The sequence below is a fragment of the Corapipo altera genome, unplaced genomic scaffold (genome assembly GCF_003945725.1).
Source record: "Corapipo altera isolate COAL_440 unplaced genomic scaffold, ASM394572v1 67, whole genome shotgun sequence".
NCBI classification, from domain to species: Eukaryota; Metazoa; Chordata; class Aves; order Passeriformes; family Pipridae; genus Corapipo; species Corapipo altera.
This window is the reverse complement of record NW_020884906.1, coordinates 7781117-7796671: the sequence shown is the minus strand read 5'-3', so window position 1 is coordinate 7796671 and position 15555 is coordinate 7781117. Positions and strand designations below refer to the sequence as shown.

At 44.2% G+C, this 15555-nt stretch overlaps 1 protein-coding gene across 2 annotated transcripts in view; it reads right to left on the bottom strand.

Moving 5' to 3' along the window:
- Nucleotides 1–15555, bottom strand: part of GRK3 (G protein-coupled receptor kinase 3) — a 49150-nt gene that overhangs the window by 22777 nt on the left and 10818 nt on the right. Inside the window, exons 1-8 of one of the 2 annotated variants that reach the window (XM_027652258.1) lie at nucleotides 12719–12722; nucleotides 12352–12425; nucleotides 9063–9164; nucleotides 8113–8187; nucleotides 7092–7153; nucleotides 5954–6005; nucleotides 5242–5333; nucleotides 2348–2447 (exon numbers count right to left, since the gene is read on the bottom strand). In XM_027652258.1, coding sequence (XP_027508059.1) covers nucleotides 2348–2447; nucleotides 5242–5333; nucleotides 5954–6005; nucleotides 7092–7153; nucleotides 8113–8187; nucleotides 9063–9164; nucleotides 12352–12399 — 531 coding nt within the window. In that variant the 5' untranslated portion in view covers nucleotides 12400–12425; nucleotides 12719–12722. Of the gene's footprint in view, nucleotides 1–2347; nucleotides 2448–5241; nucleotides 5334–5953; nucleotides 6006–7091; nucleotides 7154–8112; nucleotides 8188–9062; nucleotides 9165–12351; nucleotides 12426–12718; nucleotides 12723–15555 lie in introns of those variants that run through there. The other variant, XM_027652257.1, reaches the window with a different exon arrangement.

The window sequence follows — 15555 nt, the reverse complement described above, 5'->3', positions numbered from 1 at the left end:
CACAGACACCAACGGAGACCTGCGTTCCACAGAGCCCAGTTTGGGGTTATCAGGCCCATCCAGGCAGCTTCAGGGGCTCTGCAGAGGTGCCTGTTGCACTTCTGAGTTCACTGGCCATGAAAAGCTGTTCTCACCACACAGTCACAACAGACTCGAACATGGGAGCTCCCGACTTTAGGACTGGTTGTGGATGCCAAAATTTTAGGTGGATTAACAGCACTGATTACACAACCAGATGTGTAATCAGCACAGCTGTTATTGTGCCTTTTGCAGAGACATCTGGGTTCCCAGTTAAATGACTAACTGTACTGTGATGAAGTTTCCAGTTCCACGTTGTTCCGGGCAGCACATAACTCCTGTCCCTGGGCACGGCACGCGCCACTCCAACCTCACAGCTCCTATTCAGGAACTAAAGGAATTCTCTTATTCCATCACTTTCAGACCTATTTCATCCTGCATATTCCAAGTGCTCCAGCCTCTCCTACCCAGGTGTACCCGACCTGAATGGGCAGCACTTCGTACAAAATTTCTCTTCTAACTCTTCCAAATTTCTGAGAATCTAAAAGAAACTACACTCTAATGAGCTGATAATCCTTAAAGAAAGAAACCAGTGGTTCCTCTTGCTGCTCCACTGCTCAATGCCTCCTGTGTGCTGGCCTGTAAGGAAACTGCCTTCACCTGCAGCAGCTTGTGAACGATTCTCTTCCCATCATTAGACATGAAAATTCACATTCAGTGCTGGAGCCACCAAATCACAAATTAAAGTTAATGGAACAATTATTACTCATTTGCCTCAATTTCTTGTCCAATCTCTACTATAGACCTTCTCCCCCATCTCTCAGGACTCCTGACACTCCTGGACAATCCACAATTTATCTCTGGTGAAAACAGGCAACTTGATTAAAAGTCTAACTGATAAATCATAGATCCCAGAAGGGTTTGGGTGGGAAGGGACCCTAAAGATCATCTCGTTCCACCCCCTACCATGGGCAGCGACACCTTCCACTATCCCAGGTTGCTCCAAGCCCCATCCAACCTGGCCTTAAACACTTCCAGGCCTGGGGCAGCCACAGCTTCTCTGGGCAACCTGTGTCAGGGCCTCACCACCCTCACAGGGGAGAATTCCTTCCTAATATTCCATCTAATCCTGCTCTCTGTCACTGGGAAGCCATCCCCCCTTGTCCTGTCACTCCAGGCCTTTGTCCAAAGTCCCTCCCAGCTCTCCTGAAGAGCCTTTAGGCATTGGAAGGGGCCTTGGGTTAGCAGTGACCTTGGCAGTGCTGGGATAATGGCTGGACTCAATGATCCTAAAGGTCTTTCCCAGCTTTTATGATTCTCTTATCTCTGAAAGATACAGACCTGAGAACAAAGCCCAGGATTTACCATTTTGGAATCCAAAGCAGGAATCCTCACATTCCAGGTACTTATGCTCTTTACACACCTGTTGTACAAGCCTAGAACAAACCAACGCACAATTCTGTGTCCACAGGGAATGGGAATGTGTTTCCACAGAGTTGCACACTGAGTGTTTAGTTCATACACCACGATGTGAGGAAAGGGAACCTTTCCAGCAGCATCACCCGTAGCCATGGTGACATGAGCCAGCTGCCAGGTTTGTGCAATGAGGGCAGAGCACTCCCAGGGTTTTAAGACCTCCAATCCTGCCTAGAATTCCTTTGAGCCCAACACACTATAGCCACCATGGAGCATCTGCAGGTCCCAGGGCTGAGGGAGCAAATGCCAGGGGGCAGGTGGCTTTTTACACACTCTAGTGACAGGTTCAATTTTAAATAGACTTTAATTTTAATTAATTCAATTTTTAAACAGATTAGATGGGCAGCCTGGCTTGGTACACCTTGAGAGGTACTCAGCTAAAGTACATAAAAAAACAAAAGGAAAACTTGGATAATATCAGAGTCACAGGAAAGGGAGGATGAACAGGTAACTGGAGTTGTCTCTGCAATAGCACCTTAGATTCTGCATCACTACTACAAAACTATAGGAAAAAAAGGCATTTTTTTACAAGACAGAATCTTGTTTTGGAAAAGTTTCAAATAGAAATACTTGAAAAAGGAACGTTTAAAAAACCAGGAGGAGGGGAGAATGAATTACCTAAGAAATGGGCACCTCCTCAAGCCTCTGTAGCCGAGAGGCTCATTCTGCAGCACCCAAACTGACAAGCAAGTTTGGTTTTTCCTTCTCATTTCAGACACACTGTTAAAATCAGGGGGAGGCTCAGGTAGGGGTTAATTTTTGCATGTCACACAACTGAATTGATGGAATATGCATTATATGTAACAGCTTTTATATTATATGGAAGAAAGAATAACAAGTCAGTGATACTTACTCCTGTACTGACAAGAGACAGCATAATTCTTTCATTTAAGGCTAATGTTTCTCCTTGCTTCATCTTGATTCTCTTCTTATCTAAACATTTCATTGCATACCTGAAAATAACAACCATTCAGAAAAAGCACCACAAAACTCCTCTATCAGTATTATTCACCAGCAGTGAGGCCATGCACATCTACAGGATCCTGTAAGTAAGCTCTATGAAAGACTTAAAACCTAAGACTAAAAAATAATTTCAGGTTGAACACAAAATCTCCAAACTCTCCCAGAATTAACACATTTCCAGCAGAAGCCTCCTAAGAGAGAAATGTGCTTCAACAAGTAATTCTGTGTCCAAACCACCACAGTGGGATAGGAATTACATATCGTACATTTATTTTTTAATACCTACAAACAAGGATCTGCCATAGGAATTAAATAACAGACTCTGTTATGGTTCCATTTCATTCCAACAGTTTCAGCTCTACCAGGAAGGCAATATCTTGAACACACGCTGAGTTTTATATATATTTTTTTTTAAGTTTTCTTTCTACTCAGAAAAAAGGTCAGATACACACAAGAAAGCTTTTTTAATCTTCTACCATCTGTGCTACACAAATTAATAAAATTGTGCTCAAAAAGAATGTTACCCTAACAACCATCAACCACAGGAGGATATGATGTAGGCTGGAGATTTTTCCAAGACGTTGAGTGAGTCCACTAACAGATAACAGTGAGAAAGACACATGTGTTCCTGCACAGAAGACTCCTAGGTGTGGGCACCCATGGATTTTTAGGAAAACACCATGTTACAGCATTGCATCAGCACTCAGCCCCTGTCTCACTGTGCCTGCCCCATCCAGACCCAGGGCCTCACCTTGGCCCCAGCTCCCTAAACCAGCCACATCATTCCTGCCATGCACATGTTGGGAGTGAGGGGAGTGACAGTGAACACACTGGAACTGTGAGTTTCCAAGCTGGGAATATATTCATGGCACATGCTCTTGCTGTGGAGGCTGTGAAGGGTGACTATAAATAACCCCTGACACGCTGCCCTGCCCTGCTCTGGTGTCCCTGATCAGAGAGTGACTCAAGGCTGACAGAAATCATGGAACCCCAGAATGGTTTGGGTTGGGAGGGACCTTAAAGCCCATCTAGTGCCACTCTTTGCCATGGGCAGGGACACCTTCCACTAGACCAGGTTGCTCCAAGTCCCATCCAACCCGGCCTTGGACACTTCCAGGGATGGGGCAGCCACAGCTTCTTTGGGCAACCTATTCCAAATCAAGTCTCTCGCTGGTCCTGCTGTCCCTCCCCCTGGAATGCTGGCTGGATCCTACTTCTGGTTCCTCTTTGGACATCCTTGCAGGGGTGATGGTGACATGACAGGAGCCTCAGGTGTGTCTGTGGTTAGTGGAACACCGTTGGTGTTACCTGGGAGGGAGGGGTGGTTCCCACGCTCCTTTCAGGCAGTAAGTGCAGCAGAGGCAGCATCTACACTGGACGGGATCTGGATTAGGGATGGGTAAACAGGTTTGGATTAAGAAAGAACTAAACCAAACCTCTACCCAGAGGCTGAACCTAATCTAAAGTTTTTCCACATTTCCCTCTATTTATATCTGATAAAATCTGTCCTTTGCTTCACTCTTCCTGCTCTTTTCACTTCCCAAGGTTTATCAACCTCCTGTCAGAGCCAAACTCAGGCATGAAGACAGCTGGGACTCTGAAAACTGCCTCTTTGGGGATGTCTGCTTAGTGTGCCTCAAGTTAAATAAAATGTTTATTTTTGTACATGGACAAATTAACTAATTGTACATGGACAAAAAAGCACCAAGGCAAGAATAAAGCCAGTGTTGTTAGTAAGAGTATCAATATAATACTTGAAGTCACTGCAAAAATACTGAGTATGACAGCAACATTAAGATGTCTCCCACTTGTTACAGCTCAGAGGTTTATTATTATCAGGAGTGCCAAGCACACACAGCTGCCAGAGAAGCCAGCTGGAACCAGAGACATGGCACCTCAAACATGCCATGCTCTCTTGGAAGAGAAATGTTTAAGAATGGTCCCTGGACTAAAAGTGTTAGGAGAAAAGCAAAATGAAAGGGGCAGGATGGGGTGTAAATAAATAAATGGATAGATAGATACTGAGAACAATTTGTTAAATCCATGCCTAGATGTCCAAATCAGAACATAACGGGACAAGGATGCCTAGAAATTGAAATCTGATGATCAGGAGAAGCGTGGGAATGGTAAGACCACAAAAAGAATAGAAAAACCATCCAGGGTTGATCCTGGAGTTCCCACAGAGAGCTCTGTGAAACACAGATTCAACATTGGAACTATATGCTTCCAAATGTCAGCAAGGATCACTGCTTTCACCATAGATCAGGGCAGACACTGATGCAATTCCCCAAATCTGGAATAGCACACTTGGAATCTGCCCTGGCACAGCCCAGGTTTCCCAGCACTGATAGCGGGTCCCTGCGGCCCCTCCAGCCCCACGTCAGCACCGGGGATGTGACAGGCTGAACCTTCTGCAGATGACACCTGACCCACTACCAGGGATTCCTGGGAACATCCCTCTGCACTGCCAGCCTCTGATCCAGGGAATTCTTTAAGCACACACTTAATTGTAACGTGCAGTATCCACTGATTTTGACAGGACATTTCAGTGCAGGATGTGCCCAAGAGCTCAGGGAGACTGACCCACTGCATGGCACAGAACGGGACCAAAGAGCAAAATGAACCTAAAGATGAGCCAGAAATCAGAACCTCTTGGGATAAAACTTAACTACAAAGACCTTTACAGTAACATGACACTGCTTTCCAGTGATTTCCTAACAAATGACTGGAAGGATTTCCTTAATAGTTCAGAGTTACCTCCGCAATACAGTGTGTGGTACTCACATTTTTCCAGTGTCTGCTTTTCTGCAGCCGTACACTTCACCAAACCCCCCTCTTCCTATTATTCTATGTACACTAAAATCATTCATGGTCAGCTGCAAGTGGGGAAAAAAAAAAAACAAAACAGAACAAAACCTTCATTTTTCAGCATTAAAAACATTACTGTAAAAACATCTAAATGTGTTGAGACACTCAACTACTGTAATTCATCAGCATTTATTGTGTTGGAAAAGGAGCCTCTTTTTGTTTATATTTCAATGTATTTGCAAGCATTACAGCGTGAAGTAGGAACAAGGGGAATGAGGCTGCTGTTCCCAAAAAACTGCCAGTCTCATTCAGGGCTATTTTCACAGCCCAAGCTGTCATGGAGCAGTGCAGAGGGACAAAGGCAGAGGCCAAGGGAAGGGCTCCAAAGGGTGCTGGGGCCACGGCAGGACTGCAGTGGGAGAGGGAGTTGGAGAGTGCCTGGAGCTGCTAAAGAGCAGCAATTCTGGCAGTTCAGCTCCTTCAGCCATCAGAGAAATCCAAATTCTATTAAGTGAGGACAGGCAGAAGGGATGTCCAGACAGGAATATTCAAGGCTGTGTCTAAGAATAGCAGAGCAGTGACATCCACCACCCTCCTTAATGAGGCCTTTGCAGAGCAGGATTCAAAACTGAACATTCTCTTTCCTGTACCAGCCTTTGACAAGATAAATATACTTGTAAGTACTTACATGAATATTTAGCTCTACGTTTTTCCATTGACAAAATCTAGTAAACTTGTCACTGTAAAAAAAAAAAAAAGTTTAGAAGTTGTCTGAGACTATTGTGTAAAGTATTACAGGAAATGTCAAGACTCTGATATTTAAAATCTAGTCTGAGCTAGGGTGTGGGGTGGTATTTAATAAATGACAGCCTTCCTTTCACCAACTGTAATCTTACCCCCACCAAGAAAAACAATTCCTAGGCAGAGCACATTTTGTATTTTACATCCTTGTAAGAGAAAGAGAGCAGATAACCTTATCCCTGTAAGTGCTCAGTGTGTCCCCACATCTCTCTTGCAGATGGTTTTTAATTTTTAAACAACTACGTTTGGAACTAACAAACATTTAAATTACATCAAGAGAAAGATAATTATAAGAAAACAGAAGCAGCTCAATTTATGTTAATGAACCTCCATATACTCCAAGGAACATTTTAAACTCATCTTATCTTAAAATAGGAAAAACATCAGTAATACCACAGGCTTTTGGAAAAAAAAAAAGCTCCTTATTTCTACATGAATAATTAAGTATTTATTTTCAGAGTAAGAAATAACAGTTTTATGGAGGCATTTTTACAATTATCACAGAATAGCATCAAACCAGTTTACAGAGTGGATTTGGGTGTTGCTGGGTGAGAGCTGAGCTTTCCAGACCCTGTCCACAGGAGCAGCTCTGTTCAGTTTAGAAGGGTTGCTCTGCTGAGCCAGGTCTGCGCCTGGAATTCTTTATTACACCTTTTCTGCCTTATTTCAGGTTCCCAGTCATGAACTACAACTGGGCCTCCAATCCCACACCAGAAATGGTCAGTCATAGAATGTCTCCCAAGAACCCAGTTCTGCCTTTTTAAACCTTTGAGCCCCAACTCCAGCACGTTATTGCTGTTATTGAGAAATCCATTATCTTTACAGCTGTTCCACTCATACATCCTGACATTAATCAGGATATCCCACAAAGCTGGTTACTTGCAAAGTTTGCTGATAAACTCTATTTAATTAACAGGGCATTATTAGACATCTCTGGCCTGATTTTACAGCAGTACTGAAGGGATTTGGCTTCCCACTACATCACGTAATACAATGACAGTTCAGGTAATATGTCATGTTCATACCTTTCCATAAATTTTTGAAATATTTTTCCTCGGAGACTATCACAAATTTCTTCTATATATGGCTAAAAAGGGTGAAGAAACACAATCAGTATTTAAGCAGACAATAAATGGCTTTTGCAATCCCATCCATTACACAGAACTCTCGACAGCCCCACACAGCTCCAGCCCATTCTGTGTTTTCCTTAAGAAGCCTCAGTGAAACATTTAAGTTTTATTTGGCTTCCAGAATCCGAGCAGGTGCCCTGAAGTCAAAAATAAAATATCTTCCTGAGCTGGAAAACCTTCAAGGTTTACCTTGGGAGGGGGTAGGGGGGCAAAAGTATTTAAATAAATTGTCACCCCCGTGGAAACCAAACTTTGCAGAGCTGCTCTCTCATCTCTGTGGTGCTTCTCTCCTCTCTGCCCTTGCTAAGAGACCGGTACCTCCAATTCACAAGTGACTTTTCCAAGGGAAATCTCTTCCCTGGATGTGAGACAGCCCCCAGCGACCTCTACTTTCCCCCAGCTAGTGCTGAGATATCACCCAGCTCTGCAGGTACCAGTTTGTCATCTCTCCTCACTGCAACAGCCAGAGCAGCTCACGAGCAGCAAGACAGATCAGGGGGCAACCTCCACACTTTTGCAACACATGAAAATACATCAGATTTAGAGAAAAGACATTTAAGCTTACAAACACCCCCATGACTGATAAGACAATTTCTCCAGTTTAGTCTATCCTGACAGGATGAGCATCTTCCTGATGTAAAGTGATTTACTCTAAATCATTTAATGGCTTAAAATTACAGAACTATAAAAACTCCTCTGTTCCTATACCAAGGTATAGCTTGCTTTCATAAATGTGCTTAAAAATATTATAGATAAGAAGAGTAATTTGTAATTTTGACTTAGAAAAGCATTTCAATCCCAGTAGTACAGCTCAGAATACATACCAATCCCATTTATTCTGTCTCCTAAAATAATATGTACAAAGTCACTTACTGTCAGAGAACTGAAGCTGAACATTCACACTGTGAAAGCTCACCTGAAAAAGGCTGGCTGGCACTTGTTTCTTGGCTAAATGTGTTTGCACATGATCTACAGCTTGTTTTGAGAAAGGCTTTTGGAAGAGAAAAAGAAAGATTTCAAACAGTTGGAGATGTCAGGAGTTTCATTTCAGGTCACAGCACTGTTGTTCTTTTCCTCATATGGAAAACCACCGACCCCAGAATGAAACAATACGGCCTCCCCCAGGTATATTACAGTGAATATTGGTGTGAAACATGCAGAATGATCCAGTAATATAATTATTCTAAAGCAGGAAGGCGGGAGAAGGGAGGATGAGGAGGAGGGTGAGATGATGCTCCTTTTAGAAAGCCATAAAAAATCCCATTTACAGGGACAGTTCCAGAGCCAGAAGCAGACATGGATTTTTTACTAATAAAATAATGTGGTTTTGATGAAAAAAATGCTTAAACCCTTCACCCAAGGAACCAATCCACCAGGGCACAACACCTTGTAAATACTTCTTTCAAATAAGAGTAAATGAAACTGTTAAAGACACATCAATGGGCCAAAACTTCAGCTGGAGGAAATGTGTATTTTCAGTGACTTTAACCAAGCTGCATCTGCTAGGACGTGGCACATCTCTACACACACCTAGCACTCATCTAATCCTGTTTTAAAATAGAGATTTCCTTTGAAGAAATATAAATCAGATAAATCTCCTGATACTTCCTCTGTGTACCACTAATAAACAGCTCAGTAAAAATGGGCCCATCCTGCCAATCTTTACACCTCAGTACTGCAATTAAAAAAATAAAAGCAACAAGCTGAACTCGGCCAAAGCCAGAGCCGGGATTTCAAGCAGAAATCCAGAGCTCTGCAAGTATTTGTAACGATTCCTTCAGCAATACTGTGAGTAAAACAGTAGATCTGTTGCATGATCCCTGCTGCCAGGATACCCTGGGCAGGGGGAACTGGGAGGATACACACGTGGGAACAGGACAGCAGCTCCTTCATGATGTAGGTGTCGTAGATCTGCCGGCTGCGGGACAGCCGCTCCTCCTCTGAGTCCAGCTTCTCGTACTCCTTGATCTGCAGAAAGGGGACAGGGAGCATCAGACAACCTCTAATGATTTTTCAGTCATTTGGCAAAAAAAAAAAAACAAAACTCTGTTTTGCTTTATTATTTTCTTAATTAACACTTAAAGGAAAACCACCTGCAACACCACAGTTACAGCTGATCTGAGACTTCCCTTCTAGCTTGGAATTTTCCAGCCCTGGTACAGCTGCCCAGGGAATGGTGGAGTCACCATCCCTGGAGGGATTTAACAGATATGGGGATGTGGCACCTGGGGGACATGGTCAGTAGTGGCCTTGGCAGTGCTGAGGGAACAGCTGGACTCAATGGTCTTGAGAGGGCTTTTCCAACCCAAAAAATTCCCTGATTCTATGATGACAGCACAGTGGTTACAATGTCCAAGAACGAATATATAAGGCACATTTCAAAATGTTCACATAGTTCAGCTACATGGTGAATTTGAACCCTAAAGGTGGCTAAAACACAGTTTCACAAAATATATCAAGTTTCCTCAGGTGTGCTGTAGGAGATCAGTGTGTTCCAGGTGAAACAACAGAAATCCCTCATGGTTCATTTACAGAACAAAACCTAACAACCAGTTCCAGAACAAAAAGTTCACCCAAGTCCAGGAGCCCTTTGGAGCGTATTTAGGGAAAGAGTTCTTCCAGGACTGAAAGAACATAAGAACCATGCGAGATCTTTAGGGATAGGACCCAGCTCTGACTTGCTGGACCTTCCCAGCATCGGCCTCTGAGGTTCTGGGATCCAAACAAATGTCCTTGTGCAGATTTGCTCCACACCACAGAATCCCAGAAACATTTAGGTTGGAAAAGACATCCAAGATCATCCAGTAGAGTTATTAAGAGACAAACTGGGACCAACCTATCTTTGAAGGTGGAACATTAATTAAACTCAGTATCTTCCTGGCTGTACTCCTCTTGTTTGCTGATACGATAAGGTCCCAGTTCCACCCCGATTTGCCATCTGTGCTTCTTCCCCCTTGATACCAACTTATAATTAAAGTGATTCAAAATGTCTTTGCTCAAGAAACACTTTTAATTAATGCAATGACACAAAATAATTAGAAGTATAGGAGGAAGCTTGATCTATATCTGATTGCCTTCCTTGAACACAAGCTAGTCCCCAAGCCATGCTGGACCCAGTCAGCATTTCCCACCTCCCCTTACAGTGGGATTCTTAATGAAGAAACCCTTTGTTTTGTAAAGGTTTGGAGAGTGGGACAGCAGGTAACAAACATCCTCACTGGTGATCTCCCATCCTGGCTGGGAGAACATCCCCCCAGAGGCTGCCTGACACAGCTCATCACACAGGTGATGAGATCAGACACCTCTCTGTGATCACACCCAACACACCCCTGACATCATCAGGAGTGAATTTTACATGTTTAGTAAAGACAATGTTACAAAAAACCCACAGCAGGAAGAGCTGAGAGTGTCCCATTTCTAACACACCCTGTCCCTGCCAGCACAGCTTCCACTCCTGATCCACAGAGAAGGGAATGTCATCAGGTACCCTGGCAACCTGCAGCTCTCCTCTGGAAAAGGAGCTGACAAAGGATCTCCTCAAAAACTGGAATCAGAATTCATTTGTTTTCAAGCACCTAGAAGCGCTTTTTTTTTTTCTTCTCCTTTTTTTCCCCATTTCCTTTCCCCCTTTTTTTTTAAATTCCTTTTCTTTTCCTTTTGAAACCGATCGGGATGAATCACTCATCCCGTTAAATGCCTGATCGTGACTCCAGCTGCAGTGATATGAAATCCCTGGAGTACGGAGCTCTTCTACATCCAGCAATTTTTAATGTAGCAATGCACTCAAATTATTCTACGTGTAATAAATGCAGCAAGTAAATCAAATATATAAAAAAAGGAAAAGCTCCTGGATCCGGTATGTCACAGAGGAAAACACAATGAGCCTCTCTTTAAATATCCTTAATGGGATTTTTCCAGAAGTACATGACAAAGCACTGAAATTCTTTTGAGGCAACACTTTGCTAATAACCTAAAAATATAATTTTGAATTGTTTCAGAGATAAAGAGGGAGCTAAAAATATCTTGCTAAACAATCTGGTACAACAGGCCTTTCAGGATTACTTATGACAGTGACATCGTCAGTGCATAAAAAGATGGAAATGATAGGAAAAGATCCATTATTGACAGCAGGTATCTGATCTGAGTGGGGGACAGTGTATCGCTGAGGACTGATCTCCAAACTGATCCCAGCCATTTGTGCTCGGAGCCCACTGGCACAAAAACATTTAAATGATCAGCTCAGAGTAAGGCAGACAGAGCTATCCCAGGGAGCAGCTCTAATTAACCCTGAGCAATCAGGCATGTGCATGTCTGCACTGAAACCAGCACCTGGGAGGGGATTAACTGTGGGTTTATAGTGTCACAAATGGAACAGGGAGTGAACGAATGGAGGGATGGGGCTCAGGCCGTGCAGCAGAGGTGGCTGGGGAAGGACACGGCATGTTCCTTGGAATTATTGGTCCTTTGGGATGTGCCCTGGGCATGGTGCCTGTCAGCTCCTTCACTGAGTATCTCATGACAAGGGAGTACAACTCATGGATCTAAAGCCACCTCTTGTGTACCCTGTTGGAGGATCCTCTTACCCCTGTGCAGCTCTGCCACAGCAACTCCCAAAACATCTCACAGAATCACAGGATATGCTGAGTTGGAAAGGACCCACAAGAATCATCGAGTCCAGCTCCTGGCCCTGCACAGGACCATCCCCAAGAGTATCATCCAAACGCTTCTGGAACTCTGTCAGGCTTGGTGCTGTGACCACTTCCCTGAGGAACCTGTTCCAGCAGCAGTTTTCTTCCTATCTCCCTCCCACCATGCCATGACACCCCAGCTGCACTCTGTTGGCTTTTCTACAGGTAAAAGGATGTTAGGGAAAGTCCTGAAGGGTTTGAGAGTGTCATTCCAACTCCGACAACTCTCCCAGCTCCCTTCCTAACAGCCCATGCAGCTGCTTAAAAAAAATAGGCAAACGCCATCTATGCTACTTGAAATACTTTTTAAGAGCCCTATACCAAATCAGCAAGTTGATTAAACATTCACACTGTTACAAATGGACCCCCTCCTTCCCTCTCAGCACTCCCTGCCCTAGGAGGAGCAGGACAGCCTTCCTCAGCCTTGCTCCCTGCAGAGCCCCAAACTTCCCTCACTGGCCACTCACCTCTTCGTAAAACTTCAGCTGGGGGACAGCTTCATCAATCTCATTCATGCAATAGTCTTTAAAGAGCAAAAATCCTGGAAAGAAAAACAGAAAAATCAGAAAAACTGTCTCATTACGATGATGACTTGTAAAAAGGCACACAAAACCACCCAGGTACCATCATGGGCTGTAAATACCTGTGTGAGCATCCCCACTTGCCAAGGTTTAGGATGCTGATTACCAGGCAGTTCTTCATTCCCATCACAAAGGGATCCCAAGCCTCCCTCACCTCCCACAGGTGTATTAAGCCCATTCCCACTCCTACGTGCTGAAGATTTTATGAGGCACTTCCATAATGCACAAAAATATCCCATTCCTCTTCACAGACCACATTTTCTTCCTTTTTTTCCCCACTGAAAACAAGACATTATTCATGTTTGGGGTTTTCTGCAATAGATTTACCTAAATTTTATTGATAAAACACAGCCTCTTTTGCATTCCCATTTCAGAATTACCGGTTCATGTTACCTCTAATGGGGTTTTATTGCACAATAAATTACACCAAGGTTTTTACAATTCCTTTGCAAGTAATTTAGAGCCTGACCCCAGCAGCCAGATGATGAGGATCTTCCATTATGAGCATTTTAATGCAGTCACAACCTTCATCCCATGGAAGCACCATCTTTCCATGTCCCTGAGCTGGCACCTGCTACCCTGGTACTTCAACACAGGGATCTGTGTCACAGGGGTGGGCTGAGAACTGGGTGAAGTCACAAATGTCCCCATCACTGCCAAAACCCACCAAACCCACCCAAAGTCGCCCATCTCCCCATCCAGACCGTGCCCCTCCACTGAGCACACCCCTCCTTGCCAGCCTGCGTGGCACAGACCCGGTTTTGAGGACAAAACATGCCACTTAGGGACCTGAAACAAATTCCTTATTTCACACATGATGGAACCAGCAGCGGCACGGAGCAGAATCCTGCTGAATGGACTGAACTTTCCTTGGACAATGAACCAAAGAAGATTGCAGCCGGGTAATTAAGAGACTGAAGAGTGGCACAGACAGCGCTGAATGCACTGAAAGAAAAATCCCTGGCATGGTCCCAGCTCCTGGCTGGGGACCAAAAAAACCCACAAACAACAAAAAAACACAACAACAAACCACAAAGACAACTGTGGGAGGAGTGTGAAAATATACCAACACACATTTCCAACAATGCCACGCCAAACATTCCAGCCCTGCTTAGTATTTTCCAAACTTTTTTAATTTAATTATGGCAGAGAAAGAAAAGGTTCCCAAGCCCAGGGCACGGGGAACAATCGGAGGCTTATGCTGCCGTGGGATACACTCTGCTCCTCCCCGGGGCCCTTTGGCACTGCAGTGCCATGTAAGAAAACAGATATTCCCAAAATTTACAGGCTGAGAGAACTGGGAATGTTCAGCCTAGAGAACAGAAGGATGTGTGGAGATGTCACAGCACCTTTCAGTATCAGACAGGGCCTACGAGGAAGTCGGAGAGGGACTCTGCATCAGGAACTGGACTGACAGGACAAGGTTTCAGACTGAAAGGGGGGAAATTTAGGTGAGATACAGGGAAGAAATTCTTCCCTGTGAGGGTGGTGAGGCCCTGGCATAGGTTGCACAGAGAAACTGTGGCTTCCCCATCCCTGGAAGTGTCCAAAGCCAGGTTGGACAAGGCTTGGAGCAACCTGGGCTAGTGGAAGGAGTCCCTGCCCATGGCAGGGGGTTGAGCTAAATGAGCTTTCAGGTCCCTTCCCACCCAAACCATTCTATGATTCAAACAAATCCAATTAGAGCTTAATGTTCTCCGGACTGGAATTGTTTCTGTTTCGATGTCCCATTCTGTCAACAGATCCTACACTTCCCTTGCAGCACAAAGGAAATCTCCTTTACTGCTGCTCTTGGATTGAGTGAAAAATGATCAGCCAGAAACTGCAGCTCTCGGATAATGGCAAAACGAAGTGACAGATGCAGCATTGAGTAAGTGACAGGAGTTTTAAGAAGTTCAGGGAGAACTGACGAAGAGCACAATAAGCACAGTTAACGACACACAGAAAAATAAGCCCAGGAACAGAAAGCAGGAATTAATAAAATGATAGCGTTAAGTAACAGCTAAAAAGAACCAGCAATTATTTATGAAATAAAGATGCTGACAGCTTTGGCTTTAAAGATTCCTTCTGCTATAACTATATAATTTCTGCAACAACCAGATCACTGGTTGTTAAGGGAAAAGAAAAATATTTTTTCAAAGCTTTCTCTGGTAACAAAGTGATGGATGATATTGATAATACATACACAGTGCAAGGTAGCACCCAGCTCCCAGCCTCCTCCTTCCCAGCCTCTGGACAACTATTTTTCCCATTATCTTTGTATGGACAATCTTAGGCTAAATTTGCCAAATGCCACGAATTGCACTGAGACTAATTACCAGGCAAAATGTCTTTCAAGGGGGGGTAAAGGCCACTCTTGAGGTTTTCAGCTCAGTCTTCAGCAGATGCTCACAAGCAGGTAGGGAGGGGGGGTGAGGAGAGCAGATCCAGGTGAGACACCTCACCTGTAACCAGGTATTCCCAGAGCTGATCTCCAACCAGATGAGGTCCTTTTCACAAGCTTATTTAAAGCCACCTGTTTGCTAGCAGAGCCTTTTAAAAAAAATAAATAAAATCCCCAATGTAGAGCTCTATTCTTACAGTTTTAATAAAGAAACACTGCCCTTTCAGAGGATCCCAGAATTGTTGGAGTTGGAAGGGACCTCTGGAGATCATTCAGTCCAACCCCCCTGCCAAGGCAGGGACACCTGGAGCAGGCAACACAGGAATGTGTCCAGGTGGGTTTGGAATGTCTCCAGAGAGGAGACTCCATAGCCTCCCTGGGCAGCTGTACCAGAGCTCTGCCACCCTCCATGGACAGCAGTTCTTCCTCAGGTTGAGGTGGAACTTCTTGTTTTAGTTTATGGCCATTGCTCCTTGTCCTGTCAGTGGCACCACTGAACAGAGTCTGGCATCATCCTCACACCCCTTGGAGATATTTCTATGGATTGATGAGATCCCCTCTCAGTCTCCCCCAGACTAACCAGTCCCAGCTCCCACAGTCTCTCCTCATAAGGGAGATGCTCCAGACCCCAAATCATTTTTGTGGTCTCCACTGGACACTCTCTAGCAGTTCCTTGTCTTTCCTAAACTGTGGAGACCAGAACTGAA